The sequence below is a fragment of the Lichenostomus cassidix genome, chromosome 4 (assembly GCF_008360975.1).
Source record: "Lichenostomus cassidix isolate B80296 chromosome 4, HeHo_3.0, whole genome shotgun sequence".
Classification (NCBI taxonomy): domain Eukaryota; kingdom Metazoa; phylum Chordata; class Aves; order Passeriformes; family Meliphagidae; genus Lichenostomus; species Lichenostomus cassidix.
The window spans coordinates 12548370-12564048 of NC_139484.1; the positions used below are offsets into that span (position 1 = coordinate 12548370).

The 15679-nt window shown below is 38.5% G+C and overlaps 1 protein-coding gene across 2 annotated transcripts in view; it reads left to right on the forward strand.

Annotated features, from left to right (window-relative positions):
• The window catches only part of PPP3CA (protein phosphatase 3 catalytic subunit alpha), a 178632-nt gene that overhangs the window by 124297 nt on the left and 38656 nt on the right, over positions 1-15679 (forward strand). For both annotated transcript variants that reach the window (XM_085057930.1, XM_085057931.1), the window contains exons 3-5: positions 3847-3971; positions 12541-12652; positions 13825-13970. In XM_085057930.1, the coding sequence (XP_084914056.1) occupies positions 3847-3971; positions 12541-12652; positions 13825-13970 (383 nt within the window). The remainder of the gene's footprint in view (positions 1-3846; positions 3972-12540; positions 12653-13824; positions 13971-15679) is intronic.

A 15679-nucleotide genomic window follows, 5' to 3' on the forward strand; every position in this document is an offset into this window, starting at 1 on the left:
CTAAGATAGACAAATTCTTAAGCAACAAATTTGGTGCCTGAACTGATCCCTGGAAATAGTAAGCAAGTGGAAGCAGTTTTGTTGTTGCCCAGCTGGCAATTTTAGAATACAAAGAAAGTTGAAAAGCACTGAGTAAATTAAGCAGTGCTGTTTTTTTAGGGGAGAAAAAGTTGCTGTCAGATTACTGTGTTATCATAAATTGATGAGTGTACAAAGGCCGTGACTTGACGGCACTTTTGGGAAATCAGTGATACTGGAAAATACGTCAATTCCTCCTGGAATTTTTTTTTTATTTTGTATGAACACAGCTGCTTTTAATGTTAATCCAAAACACATAGAAACCATGTTCCATGTGCTCATAGCTGAAATCTAGAAGTATGTTGGTCCTGGAGATCTTTATTAAGGATTGAATTTCCTGCTTTACTGTGCTGTGGTTTGTTATTATTTGGTGAAAAAATGTTAGTATGTGTTGTTTGATAGCAAGAGCTGCACTACCAAAAGAGGGCCTGTGCAGGTGTAAGGAAACAGGACGTGTCTGGCAAAAGTAACAGGAACAACAGATTCAATGCTAATTCTTGTGACAGAGTAAACCTAAATATATAAGAACTAGTCTACTTTTAATTATCTTTCTTTCTATAACAAGAAGGATGAAGGTAGTGAATTTAGCAAAGTGGACAGGATATGGAAGCTCTCCTGTGGGCTCTCTGTGGAATGGTGCTGCAAGGTCTTTGTTAGTGATAGGAAGACTGTGGCAGAGTTAATGGCTGGTGGATGTTTCTGCCTTTATGAATGGAAATGCAATGCTGGATCTCTTTTGCCCCCACCTAGTGAAAGATAAAGCATTGATTCATCTGCCTGGGAAATCTTCCAGACTTGAGATTCATAGGAGTTTAGAGTTGGAAAAGAAAGGTGGCAGAACTATAGCTTTAGAAGCAGTTGCAGTTGTTTTTAAGCTGTAAATGGAGCGTAGTACTGTATGCATGCAAAATTGCCCCTTTAATTAATTTGTAAATCAGGCTGTTCATCAGAATGTGAATACATGGGTTTTACATTGCAAGGACATTTCAAGCCTCTACATGCAAACCTGGAAAGTGTAAAGTCTGTAAGCTCTCCCATCCTATTCCAGGCAAAATACTAATTGGATTAGCTGCATGTAACATTCTAGTTTTCCAGTAGGAACTCTGGGATCTGACCATAATAAATTAAACCTCAATGCTAACTCTTAATTTTGAGCATCTTCCTCCCTCTGCTTTTACCTGCTGATTTTAAGCTTCTTTTTTGGAGCTACTTTAATTGACAAGGGTAGTTTTGAGCACTGGGCTTTTCAGCTTTCCATCTTTGGGGAGTTTTGTTTTGTTTTGTCTTTCCTGGATACATTTCGGCACTTATTGCTAAGTAGAAGTAAAATGTGCAAAGTGCCTAGAATATCCATCGAGTATCCATTTTCAAGACCAATTCAGACTTTTGCAAGGTGTGGGATTGCAGAGCTTTGCACTTTTTATTTCTGTCCTGTTCATGGATTTGCTCACTGGTTTTCTGACTTGTGACAAATTCAGGGACATGCAGCTGCTTGCAGAAAGCTTTCTAACTTTTCTGGCTTCTCTGTAGTGGGCTCAGTGTATTTACCTGTTCACACATGTCTGCATACCAAAAAAAAAAAAAAAAAGTCTAGTTTCTTTGTGCTTGAAGTGAAAGTAAAAAGGTTAAATCCATTTAAAAATCTTTCAGTCTTGCTCAGCTTCAGGTTTTTGCAGTTGGAGCAAATGGGGGCGGGCGATAATTGGTAGAGCTGTACAGTTATGTAACTAAAAGCTTTTCTGCTGGAAGTTAGGAGAGCAGATTGCCTGGCCATCAAATTGCGACACGTGTTTTTAATCTTCCCACAGTGTCCATGCAGAGGAGTACAGTCAAGAAGTGTGTATTGGTTTGGTAGATTAATATGTTCAAATAAAGATGCCACAAAAAATTTTCCTTTGGGGTACAGACATTTTTTTTTGAGAAACAGCGGTGGTGTTATGCCACTTGGGGAGTTAAATAGTATTTATTTTGCATAATTAATGGCAGATATTATTCTTAGGTTGAAACTGTAACTGTTGATGGCTTTTAGCATGAAAGTTGTCATCTAAAACACACAGTTTGGAATCAACTCGTAAAAAGATTATACAGTGTATCACAGTGGTGATAAGATAAAATACGCTATTTTATGGGGGAAATATCATGTTACTATCACAGAAGAATGGTCAGCTAGCCAGGAATCATGAATTGTGTCACCAATTTCACATAAATATTCATCAAAGCAGTAACTGGAACATCAGTGGGTTTTTTCTGTACCCAGAGGGTGGGTGGGTGGGTTGATTTGGTTTGGATGGGGGTTCTTTTTGGCTTTTGTATTTAGTTTTTTGATGGAATGACACTATATGGATTCTATTACTAGTGTATGCGTCCAGAGAAAAGTGATACAAGTATAAAACTATAATGTGAACTGGGCTGAGATGAAAAACAACGAGCACTTTGCACTGTGGGTTTGTTGGATGTGATCTTGCAGCTGTTGTGTATATTCCTTCTGTATCTATATGGAGTTGTGACTTCAGCTTCTCCATGGCATGTTGATAAATGTGAGGTTTCCTTCTCTGTGGTGGAACAAGGCCATTACCTGAAAGAGAGCATCTGAATTCTGCTTAAGGTGGGCTGCTGCTGCTGCAAAATAAGGGCTATCTTAGATCTTTGGTTTTATTCAGTTACTTCAAAATCACCCTTACAGTGTGAAAATCAGAATTTTTTTTTTAAATTTTTTTTTTTAATTTGTTTGGGTTTTGGGTCACTGAATGGAAAACCAGTCTAAACTGACCTCAGTACCAGTCAGGGCAGTTAACATCACCTTTGTGAAGGATTATTGCCCTAGAAAACCCGGGCTTGACCCTAAATGGGATGTGTGTGTGGAGAAGTTCTCCTCTCTAGGGCAGAAGAAACAAAGCAAGGCAAAACAAAGCAGGTTTTGACACTGCTCTGTTAGTTAGGCATCCATGGGGTTCTCCAAAAGCATTGCCTGCCTTCCTGCAGATGCTTGAAATCACCCAGCAGGGAGTTGGCAGTTTCACAAGAGAGCAGGGCCAAGCTCTTGTCCTTAAAGCACAGAGGCATCCCAGCTTAGCCCAGGCTGGGTGTCACTTGTGCTTGGTCTGTCACATTTATTGGGGCTACTCTTTCCAGGGAAACAGCCTGTTAGATTGACTCCATTGTGATGAAGTTGAACAAATCATAATTATAGGAGGTTGAATAGAGGGGTAGAGGTTAAAGCATGAAACATCAGTGTCCTCTTGTTAAGGCATGGTTTGGGAAAGCAAGCAGGATGATTTTCTGTTCAGAAACCAGAAGTCAGAAACGTGCCGGTTTAACCAGGCATGCACAGGACGGGTGTGCTTTGCATTTTATGAAAAGCCTATTGGTGTTCCTGGGTTTGAGATTAGCAAAAATAGAGGAGTAATTTTAAAAGAAAGAGTAACCTTGCTTGAACATGTTCTCTTTTTCAGGGCAGCTTTGGTTTGTCTTGCTGCTGTGACTGGTGGCAGTACCAGGAATGGACAGATACCTATGAAAATAATTATAGACCAGATTTACTTGATGTCTCTCCTTTAGTCATTTGGTAGCCTGTGCACCCACATGTATGGATGTACATCATAGAAAGACTGCTTCTGCTGAGCAGCTGCCAGTGCTCAACTGCTGTTTAACTAGTGAAGGATGCACAAAATTGTCATAACACGTCTTATAACATAATGGCTTTGAGTTGTGTGTGCCTAAGATGATTTTTGCATGATGAATCTCAATATTGTTCCTCTTCTCTTTTAGTTTGTGGAGACATCCATGGTCAGTTCTTTGACTTGATGAAACTGTTTGAAGTGGGAGGTTCTCCTGCCAACACACGGTACCTCTTCCTGGGGGACTACGTGGACAGAGGGTACTTCAGCATTGAAGTAAGTTTCTAATTTCTGGGTTTGGGTGCAAAACTGCTTGCAGCATATTGTGTATATTTACCATCATATCTTAACTACTTCAGGAATACCGAGGCTCTTCGCAGATACTATGTTAATGTTGCTGGTGATGTTTTTATAAAGGTTGCTTGGAATCCAGCCAGATCCCACTATATCTGTGCTGGAAAGCTGACACAGAATGGTGCTAACTTGTGGCCATCTAAATATGGCACAGAAGGCAGTGTACTCTGCAGCTTGAGAAAGCTGAATAGCCTGAGTAGACTTGAGCTATTAGAAAAGAGACATAACAGAAAAACTAAACCCACGACCCATAGTTCAATTTGGCTTTTAGGTTTATTTGATCTGAGTTTCCTGGATGTGAAATTTTAGGAGAATGGAAGGACTAGATGAGAGGTAAATGGGACAAAAATCCAGCACGTAGCATGCTGTGCTGAAGAGAATGAGTAAGTTCTGTTTAGAGGAGTGCATGATCTCTGGCTTTTGATGCAGCACTTGAATCCACAGAGAAGTGATGCACGAGTGCTCTGTTGGTGGTGCTGAGACCTGGTGCAGTCTCTAGGTCAGGTTGTAGAATGTGGATGTCAAATGACATCTTTAGCTGGCTTGTGAAAAAAAAAAAGTGTCTTATCCAACCTGCCAACTTTTACTAGAAGTGAGTCAAATACCAAGCCCAAACCCTCTGTTCCAGTGCTCATAAAACAATTTTTCCTTCTATTCTGTGTTACTGCTTGATTTTACAAACTGACAAGATGAGGGGCACGACTATTGAATAAAACCTGATGTGGATTTGTCTAGGTCGTAGTTGATCTATTCATTGAACAGTCAGTCGGAAACTGTTGCAGCATCTCTTGAGCTACAGCCTCTGTTTCTCTGGAAAGTTCAGACTTGAACTCCCTTTGAGTCAGGGCAGAATGGCCATTGTTTGTTGGAAGCAATATAGATTCTATGATACATGTCTGTGTGTCTGTGACTAGATTAGATGGCATCATATGAGAACACATACACTGCTGTTTCATTCTACATACCACATCAAAGTGCACTGTTGCCATATTGGTATAAAAGTATATAAAGCCAAGCAGCTGAGTTCTTTATGTGTTTGGAAAATGGATCAGTGCATCATCTTGCCAGTGTTATGTTTATAGTATGAAGTTTCTGAAAAATTAGATTCAGCAAAACTACTTTTGCTTTATTAGTTAATTTTAAAACTTGGTTTCAAATGTTAACAGAATCTTTTGGCACATTTTACAAATAGAAATATGCTGTTCCAAGTACAGATGCTCTGAAAACTTAAGAATTGCAAGGTTCTTTCGCCCACCTGCTAAAAATCAATATAGTCAGGATTTAGTCTCATACTGAAGTCAGCACTTTGATCATGAGTTTTTTGAGCCTGAGTTCATGATTTTCTTGAGAACTGATCCACAGTGAGCTGTTAGCTAAATCATTGCTGTGGATTACCCTGCTGGATTGCTTGGGGAAGACTGGGAAGGAGGAGCAGGGGGAGCTTCACAGACTTAAACCATTGTGCAGCTCTGGCTTCAACTACCATTTCTGAGTTGTGATAACCTCATTCATATCTCCTGTAGTCTTTGATTTAGACAGGATGTGTCTGGAAGAGGAAAATTGTCTTCACTTCTATATTCATGGGCTTTTAATACAAGAAATAGAACAAGTGGATTTGCTACAGCTTTCAAGTGCTTCTCTGACAGTTTACCAAAATCTGTTCTAGGGCTATTACCAATTAAAGAAATAACAAGCCATATAAAACAAAGAAAATAGCTTATGTATAGGGAATAATCCCCTTAAAATCTCTCATTTAGCAACCTGTGTATACATACTTAGCAAATTGTGTTCTGAATTCAGTTTTTCCATTCTGGAGCACTGCTTTTTCACTGGAAGCAGTGTTGGCTTTCACCAGCGCCAAGGAAATATCTCAGCTGTCACTTATATTATTTCTTTTGTATCTAAGGTTCTCAAATCACTGCTTTTTTTTTTTTTTTTTTGGTCACATAACTGATTTTCCCCACCTGTCACCTTGATTAAAGAATGCTTTTGAAAGGAAAGGCAGGTTTCTGTTTCATAAGTGTATTTGAATGTAGAGCTGTGCATTCAGGCATGAACTCAGCACGATAAGTAGTGACAAGGAAAGGAAAACAGTGAGGAATGCAACTTGGCATTTAGAGGGGGAGGATGTTTTTGGTGGAGAAGGGGACCTGAGTACATAGATCAGGCACCAGCTCTTGTCAGTACTTTGTGCTGGGGAAGTCAAACTGGTAAACAGCCCTAGCCTCAGTTCATATTTCCACCATGGCAGTCACATACTGATCTTTCTTCAGTCGATCTGCTGGCTCCCCTTTCTGCTATGGAGACACGAGACTATATCAATTCTGGGGTCTTTCCAAAAGAATTAAGTAGCTGGTCCAAGGTACTAATCATGAGTAATATAAGCTTTTAAAAAAATTCCCCTTGAGTGCCATGTGATCTGTAGTGTAAAAGTGACACCATTGAGCTTAGACCGAGCTGAGTTCTGATAGTGGGCGAGATAATCCTTCTCTGTGGGCTGCAAAGCATTTGGGGTTCTTCTGGATGAAAGGTACTACATAATGCAAGCTATTATCATTAAGAACAGAAAGAAATTGCATAAGGTAGGTGGAAAGCATTTGATAATTCAGAGGGAAAAAGAGAAAAGTATTTGTATAAGGCACTCAACAGAAATGTCAGTCCTTGCTCTATGGAGCTTTTGGTCCAAGGGCTCAGTTCTTCGCGTGCATGCTCCATTTTTACTGGAGTTAGCTTCACTGCTTGAAGGGGTGTGTGTTTTGTGTCTTTTATATTAGTTCTAAGCAACGAGTCAAAGGATGAGAGACTGATAGAGAAGTTACAGCAGCTAAAATTAAAATATGTCAAATTATAGGTAGAAGGAGATGAGGTTTCTTGGCACAGACAGAATCTTTATTCCATATCTGCGTTCTCTTTTTCATTTGACCTTGTGGCAGAGCTTGGGCATTTCTTCACATAAAATAAATTTCTGCAATTTAATATGGTGCGTTTGTTTCCTTGGCTATATAACTGATAACATTTCCTTCTTGTGCTTGTGCACTGTTCCAGGGGTTTGACTCCAGAGTAGAAGAAACCCCTTGGTTCTCACTTTCAAACAAGTTTTATGGTCGTGGAGAGTAGGAACCCAAATGATCAAAACAGAGGGCTATTTTTAAATCTAAAGAATAGTTAGAGCATAAGTGGTTCTGCAGGAATAGTTTGTAGGGGAGAATGACTAATCTTTCTACCTGAGTCTGTAAACTCTTTGTTGAAAGGCACACATAAATGCTGTGCAGTGTAGGGAGGAGTGTACATATAGACTGTTTGTCATCACAGTCATAGAAAAATGACAGAGTAAATACTAACGATAATGCATTAATAATAAAGTGCAAACCAACTTCTCGAATCATTTTCTTGCTTAATCCCATATAACATACTAGTTTATATGTCAATTGACCATCATACAGTACATAGTGATAATTTTTGACCGAGGAAAGAGTTAAAATATGGAGAATTAAAGCAGTGTTCAAAACTAACAAAACTGGAGTTATGTTTTAGGTTCAAAACATGCATACATTGCCATTCCTGAATGCAAAGACTTAAATTTCAGGGGGTGAAACTGGTTTTGTGATACTTCCAGCAAGAACAAAGTGAGGTGTTCGGAGTGAGTCTGGAATTTGACCACTGGACCTCGCACCAATTAAAAAGCATCTGGTGCTTGAGATGCTTTTGAACTCAGTGAACTGTTGAAATTTAACTGGTTTCTTTCAAGAAAAGAATTACATATAAATAAATTCATGTTAGTAAACTGTGGGAGAGGTTAATGCTGGTGAAGTTGTGTGTTTATTATCTCTCAAGTCTCTGTGAACTTTTGAGGACTTCACTGGAAGAACAAACACCTTTCAGCATCCTCTGTTACTGTAAAGCAGTAAACAGTTTGATTTAAAATAGTTTGATCTGGTCAGGAGTAATTCACCAGTGAAGTCAATAGTTTTTTCAGTTCTCTCAGAGCAAAGACAATCCTAGGAATTTAATTATCCCAAATTTCCTTGCCCTTTTCTTCTATAGACCAGTAGCAAATACCTTTCTTCAGAGCAACAATTCGCATCTTGTGAGATCTCAGTTTTTGAATGGCAGTGCTCCTCAGAGCTGTGAATATTCAGTAACTCAGCAAATTTAGATTATTTTTATATATATTAGATTCCCAGACTGGAACATATATTTGTGTCAGGGCTGTCCTTGCAGCTTGGCTAGTTCTGTGCCTGCTGTTCCCGGTGTGAGTCCCCAGCATGCCAAGACCCCCTTTTGGCTGCAGGGGGAAGAACATGCCATGGCACCATTTTCCCTGCACTGATTTCATCTCTTTGTGGAACCCATCTTCTCAGAGAACAGCTGAGGCCAAGACACAAGGTCCAAAAAGGAGAGTTAGGAGCCACCACTTGAATACATGTTTAGAAAGTACTAGCTGTAAGAATTATAATGACATTTAAGAAAAAGAATTTCCTAGTCACTTTTTGGTTGAGAAATAGGTACTTCTTTTTGGATTTTTTTAAATCTTTTCGGATATTTTTTAAAGGCTGAAATGGTAGTAACGTGGTTTAAACATTAGCAAACAGGATGTTGCGATTTTGCTGAAATCCTAGTTGTAGTGAAGACTATAACTTTTTCTTTATTTGCAGTAGCGTTCAGATTTTTCTTTGTGCTCAAGGGATAGTAGTTGAGAAATGGCAGTAAGTTGCATTTCGTGTGAATATTCTGTTTACAGCTGCAATGTATCTTTATTTGTCTCTGAAATCATGCCGCAGTAGTCATCCCAGTGGCGTGAATGCAGCTGTGTGTGTAAAAAGGTACATGGTTTCCATTGGGATAGTGACTCCATTCTGGGAAGCTGTATCTGTACTAGATACTGTGATGGTGTCATTATTTCAGTGCAGCTAGAGTAATGCCACTTTTATATTTTAGGTGAGGTGTGTTAGACAATGAAGAACCTATGCCAGTTCCGCAGGTCACAGAACATGTGTAGAGACCTTAGTAATGTGTGGCTCAAATTATCCTTTCAAGTGCGAATTACCTCACGCTTACTCACACCTAACTTCATCTGCTGGAGGAATACCCAGTGCTGTCAGTCATTTGGAGGGGGAGTTCATCTTTTGTGGCCCATGCAAAGCCACACAACTGACAGTGAGCTGCATCTCTGTCTTCCTGGCACTGCCCAGAAGTGAGTGCTGTGTTGCACTCGAGTGGCCATGGGGATGATTTTTCAAGGCGCTTTGTTTTAATCGTATCACTGGAGATGCATAGAAGAGTTGTGGGGCATTTGGTTTTCCTTTTCAGGATGGGCTGAGATGTGGAACTGTGCAAATGCTCAAATTCAGCATGCAACAGTGGAGTTAAATCCCAAGTCTGTTTTGAAAATGTGGGCCTTTGGCTTGCACGGTGCTTAATTGCACAGACCTTTTTTTTCCTGAAGCTGAGGCTGCCAGATCCTCAGCAGGAAAGCATCTTGACTGTGGGAGCTGGGAGGTGGACAGATTACCTCTTTGTAACAAACTTAACATATCTGCTATTTCAACAGCTGAAAGGCACTAAATAAAGAGAGGTTTGAGGGCCCTCAGTTCAGAGCTGTAACTTTTTGGATTCACCTTTTTTTTTTAATAGGATGAAATGAAACAGGCAAAAAATACCTTACAGATGTCTAGATCACAAGGTCCCCACTGTACATTTTGCATAGAGTTACAGCAGAGCTGATGTTCAGTATGTTCTTAAAGAAAAAGTTGAAGGAAGAAGATATTTTAAAATTTTACAACTGGGAAGCAGTTATGGAAGACTTAAACTGTAAGCTCAGATTTTCAACAAGGGCAATTTATCATAAATCTTTTGACTTTCGTGAGAATTATGATATGCCAAGCACAGGTAGGAAAAAACTCAAAACCAGAATGTTTGCTCATGATACATTGTTTGAACATAACATCTTTTGTATCTAAATGACTATAAATTGAAAAGCCGTGAAAATCACTGCACTCATATTTGCCGTTTAGATTGCCTGGGAAAAAAAATCTGCTAATTAGTTCTTATTTAGAATTACAATATTACTTCACTGGACCACTGAAAAGAAAAGGGAGAAAATTAAATGAATCCTGTAAACAAAATAAACCTTTGATATAGTACTACTGAAAACAACATAAAATGTGAATGGTGGGCTTATGTTGCTTGAATAGGGGCAGAGAAATAGAACTTTCTGGACTGTATTGATTCTCTGCTACCCTCTGTCTGGTTCTCATGAGTACATCAAAGGAAGCATAAAAAAGAAGAAAAAAATAATCTATGAGAAGTACATGTAGAGAGATCATCCTGTGAGCAAGTACTTGAAGTAAAAAATGTAAAAATTCTCTCTTTCCTAATTTTCCCTGCTTTCCAGATCTGGATCATATTTTAAGTACAGAGTGCTTGTTTTATTCTTGCAAAAGCTTTAGGAAAATGAAAAACTCAGTTATGAGGGCAATGTAAACCAGTGTTTTTTCTTTTTTTTTTTTTTTTAATATGCCATTTCATCTAATCACTAATGGTGCTTTTCTAAAGGTATTTTGGCAGGATTAGAAGCTCTTAGGTAACTTGGATATGACTTTAAAAGCTGGAGCTTTTCTTGCATGGATGGAGGTGTCACTTTAAACTTCTTGTCTCACAACATTTACATCAAATTTTGGCATTGGTCAATAAGTTTAAAGAAGTGGAAGGTTCTGGAAATTCTTGCAGGAATGAAGGAGTCATCATCAAAGAGACAGAGAATTGCTGGGGTGCTATGGACAAGTGCAGGTTTGTTCCCCCATTGGAGTGAAACCCTCAAACCCAAATCTGCTGGAGTTTATAGAGAGACAGAAGACTTTCCCCAGGCACACCCTTTGTGGCTGCTTTGGGCCACAACAGATGATTCCTGTGACCTAACTCCATAATTCCGTGCTGGATTACGTTAGCATGATTTCCCTGGCATCCTGACTCTTGCTTCCTGCAGTGGCAATAGCACCAGGGAGGTGGAAGAATTGGCATGAGCTGGGACGCCGTCTTTGTGTGTTTCCAAGGGAGGGAATTAGTTTTGCAATTCCTGGAGTATACTGCCTGTATCTTTGCTGTTTTCCTCGGGCTGTAGACCCTCAGAGTAGAAGAACAGAAATTACACATAACAGACAGAGCATTCAGATGTTTATATGTAATAAATTCAAGACAAAGAGTGGTACTATAAAGCCCCTGCTGCTGTGTGATTATCTATGGATAGCATGAGCACAAACATTAAAATGTCGAATCCTTTCTTCTTTTCCTCTTCTTCTTATAAGTTGAATGTGTAGCAAACAAGGGAGCTGAAATCTACATGTTGATATGATTAAAGTAATTATTCAGCTGTTTTTCAAGGCACTCTGAATTGTAGAAGGGAATTCACACTATAATGTAGAGGCATTGCATTCACAACAATGCTGATGTTGTTCTAAGATGAAACCATAGTTAGAGTACATTCTTAATTTCCAATCTATTGACTACTGAGTTGAGTAAAATGATACTTTTTTTCCAATGGAACAGAGGGGAGTGTTAGGAAGTAGTTGTAAATGAAAGGGGGGGTTGACACCTTTTATTTCTTGTGCAGCATTTCTGCAGTTCAGGGATATATAAGCAAGGAAAAGTTAGAGGAAAAACCATTTAGTTTTCTAGCTCTTGTTTTTGAGAGGCTATTGTGGTCTGTACAGTGTCTTTGTAGGCAGTGGGCTCATCTCATGAGTGGGTCTTACTTTCATGGAGCTGTGAGTTTGTTTTCAACAAACTGGGTGGTTTAGAGAGGTCTTAGCAGAGCTTAGCCTCTCCAAGTCTTCTTTTTTGTCTTTAAAAACATATCTAGAAGAAATGTCACCTCAAATAGAAATCTTTAAGAAAGAGAAAAGGCATTATAAAAGCTTTGTAATAACTTCATTTAATGCAAGAGCTTTGTGGATCTTTTCACCCCAGTTGTATGTACTGAACACTGTTAAGTGAAAAATGAACAAGCTTTCACGTAAAAGCTGTGTAATTCTGAAAGCTGAGGTATTTCCTGGAGTGTGAGTTAAATTGTTCTGAGGCAAATTTTCCTTAAGCCAGGAAATGCAGGTCTTCCGGTGACATTGTTTCCACGGAAGGTTTCTGCCTAACCTTCCAGGTGGAGAGTGTGCACTTCATTTTAGAGGTGCACAGCAATGGCTTTGTGAGAGCTGGGGCTGCTGAAGGCAGCACACAGCTGACCAGGGGGTGCCACTCAGCAAAAAGTGTAAAACTCTGTCAGAATATACCCATACGATCTTCATCCAGTCCATGCTGGAGTGCAGAGAAGTGTTTGAATGTAGTGTATGAAGAATGAAGTCAATTGGTTAAAAATAAATGCTTTACACAGATTGCTTTTACCTTTTCTGCTAGTTTTTTTGTGGTGGAGGGAAATGTAAATTGTTGTGTTATGTCATTAATTATGAATTCTATTTTTCCTTCTTGTTCTGATTTGCAGTGTGTGCTGTACTTGTGGGCCTTGAAAATCCTTTACCCCAAAACACTGTTTTTACTTCGTGGGAACCATGAATGTAGACATTTAACAGAGTATTTCACATTTAAGCAAGAATGTAAGTCTACCTTACCTTTCTCCTCTTAATTCCATTTTCAGCAACTTAATTTGTTATTTTGAAAGTATTTGATACTGGTTCGCTATCAGTAATTTTTCACATACTTTTCTTGTTAGCTGCCATTAATTTTAAATTGTCATCCCTCAGTGGTGTGGAAAGGAAGGGCTTAGACCCCCCCAACATTTGAGCTTGCCAGCCTGGCATGGGAGCATCCTGGGGCTGCTGTGCATCCATCTGGGCCTGGATGCTCTTGGTAAACCTGTACTGCTGCTGATGCTTTTTGCAGCAGCCTGGCAGGCAAAACCTGCTGGCACACCAGCCCTGGCACCTCTGTGACAGGTTCCTGACTGCTGGTTAAAGAGGTGGCATCTCACTGAGCCTCATCTCATGCAGCAGGAGGAAAATGCAAGGAATTCTTATTTTGTTTTTTCTTTTTCCTTTAGGTATAGCATTTTCACATTTATCCTGTGTGTAGGCTTAAACTTTTCAGTATGCTCTTTTTTTATGAATTTCTTTCTGTGTTGCAAGGATGCAGTGACACATAAAAGCTCATTAGATGTAGACCTTTACCTGCACAATGAAGCTTTTTTTTTTCCTGTGACACTGTAGATGAAACTATTGCCATAAGTCTGTGTTTTCTTTTTACACTGGGGATGAAGGAAATGTTAATTGGCTCAAAGGCTTCATGGTTTACTGACTTTAATATGCATATTGGTAAATTAACATTTCAGCTTCATTATACCACCTCATTCATTTCATAATGGCATTTCTGTAGATAATTAATTATAAGGGACTGAGCTGAAGTTCTGACTATTTCATAGAGAGTATATTGAGTGATAATGATGATGCCCATTCAGCAGATGTATTAAAGGCTTGCTCTACAGATTTCATACAGAGTAGAAATGGTAGACTATAATGATATATTCAGTTGTTTATTTACAGTATTTTAGAAAAAATATTATAAACTTTTGTTAATTTCACCTCAGAATAGGAAAATTTTTTCTGGGACTGGATAACAATAACCCTGTAGATATTTTTGCATGAAGCAAAAGTTTGGTTACAGTCCTCAATACCAGACAGAGTAGTGAGAGAACAAGTTAGAGATATTAAGCATATTCCTTTTTCTATTAAATATTGATGGCACTTTCTGTTACCATCTTAATCTTGAAAAGGTAAAATCAAATATTCAGAACGTGTATATGATGCCTGCATGGATGCCTTTGACTGCCTTCCCTTGGCTGCTCTGATGAACCAACAGTTCCTGTGTGTACATGGTGGCTTGTCCCCAGAGATCAACACCTTGGATGACATCAGAAAAGTAAGTCTCTTAGGTATTACCTGTTAGCACAGTGTGAGCACACCATCTGATGACTCCTTGTGCCTTGTTAAGCATTCTGTGCTTTGTTGGACAAGATACAAAAATAGCTCTGGAAAAACTGCAATACTTAAAAGATGTAACAAAAAAGGATCTCAGTTGTGATGAATGTAGTTGGTATTTTTTTTTTAAATAGTCAGGAGCTTCATTCTCAATAGGTCCCACCATATTTTTAGTTCTGCACTTGAGTGCCTAGCAGACTGTCTAAGTGTGGCTTAGTAAGTTCATGCTTGTCATACTCTTATGTTCTGAGAATATTCTCAGAAATCTCATGGAAGTTCAGAGAACAATCACATCATCAAGTGTTGTTGCATGTTATCAATGATCTACATTTCATAGAAGAGATCTCAGTTGATACTTCTAAAAAGAGATATTTAAACCATTTGTTTTTACGGTTCCCAGAAGAAGAAAAAAATCTTGTTTCTTGTTTGCTGTCTGAGACTTGCAAGCATAGATATATATTTCTGAGCTTTCAAATAAGTAAAAGGTAATTTAGACTCTGAGGTTAGTTTTTAGTCTGCTAAGAAATTAATATAGTTTAAAAAAACTCAACTTGAGCCAGTAATTAAATGTTTTTGTTTTAAAAGCAATTAGCTTAAGATATTAACTGCACTTTAAAAGCTACTGAATGCAAAGTTTTGTTTCTGAGGTAAAAGTTTGCTATCTCAGTAAACTAAAATACACTCTGACTAAAAATTAGCCAGCTCTGCAACAACATAATGGCAGAGTAAAGGTGTTTAGATTAGGTTCATTAACATCTTTGCCTTCCCCCTGCCCAGCCAGGCAGGTTTATTTATCTTTGGCAATCAGCAGAAATTGGGTTTGCATATTTATGAGTTTTTGTTACTTTAAACAAATTGTAATTGCATAAGCATTAATTGGAAAAGACTGAAATAAAAAGTGTAGGTATGCTGTGAATATGGCAATACGAGAATGCAAAGGTAAAATTGTAGAGGTCTCTTTCTAAAACTTTCTAATTGAGTGTTGAAAACATATAAAACCAATTTTTTATCTTTGAATTTTTTTTGAGAGGGGAAGGTCTGATAGGTATCTACTAGCTACTGAATCATTGTTTGATCTTTGTGGTCAGAGTAAAGAATGTTTCAGACTGCAAGCCTTATTCATACACCCATCTTAACAGGACACATTCTATGTAATTTGAAGTTGTAAATGCCCATAGTTAGACCAGAAAGAGGACTTTTTAGCTGCTTAATCAGGGTTGAGATTATGGGTGCAACATGAATATCATGGCAAAATGCTGTAATTGGATACAATTTTTTGTGAAATTGTACATAAATCTAAATGGGAACTTGCTTTGAAATAACTGCTGTATTTTCTTGAGGTGCTCCACTTAGGCAAATTGAGTGCCATAAGGTTTGAAAAATCATGAAATACAGAAATACTATATTCTCCCTTCTCCACTGGAATGCTTGCATAAACCTTGTAGAAAAGGCAAAAGAAAGCAAAAATTCATGTAGAGTGGGAATCCACTGTATCTCTTTAATTTTCAGTTTTATTTGTTGCATCTACCCCCTGTCAGTGTTAGCCAGGAATGTTTTACTGCTACTCAAACTCTATTGCTTTAAAGCTGAAAATCAGGTTGCTATGCATCTCTTGTTAGCCTGCTCATGAATTGAAAATTAGCAACTTTG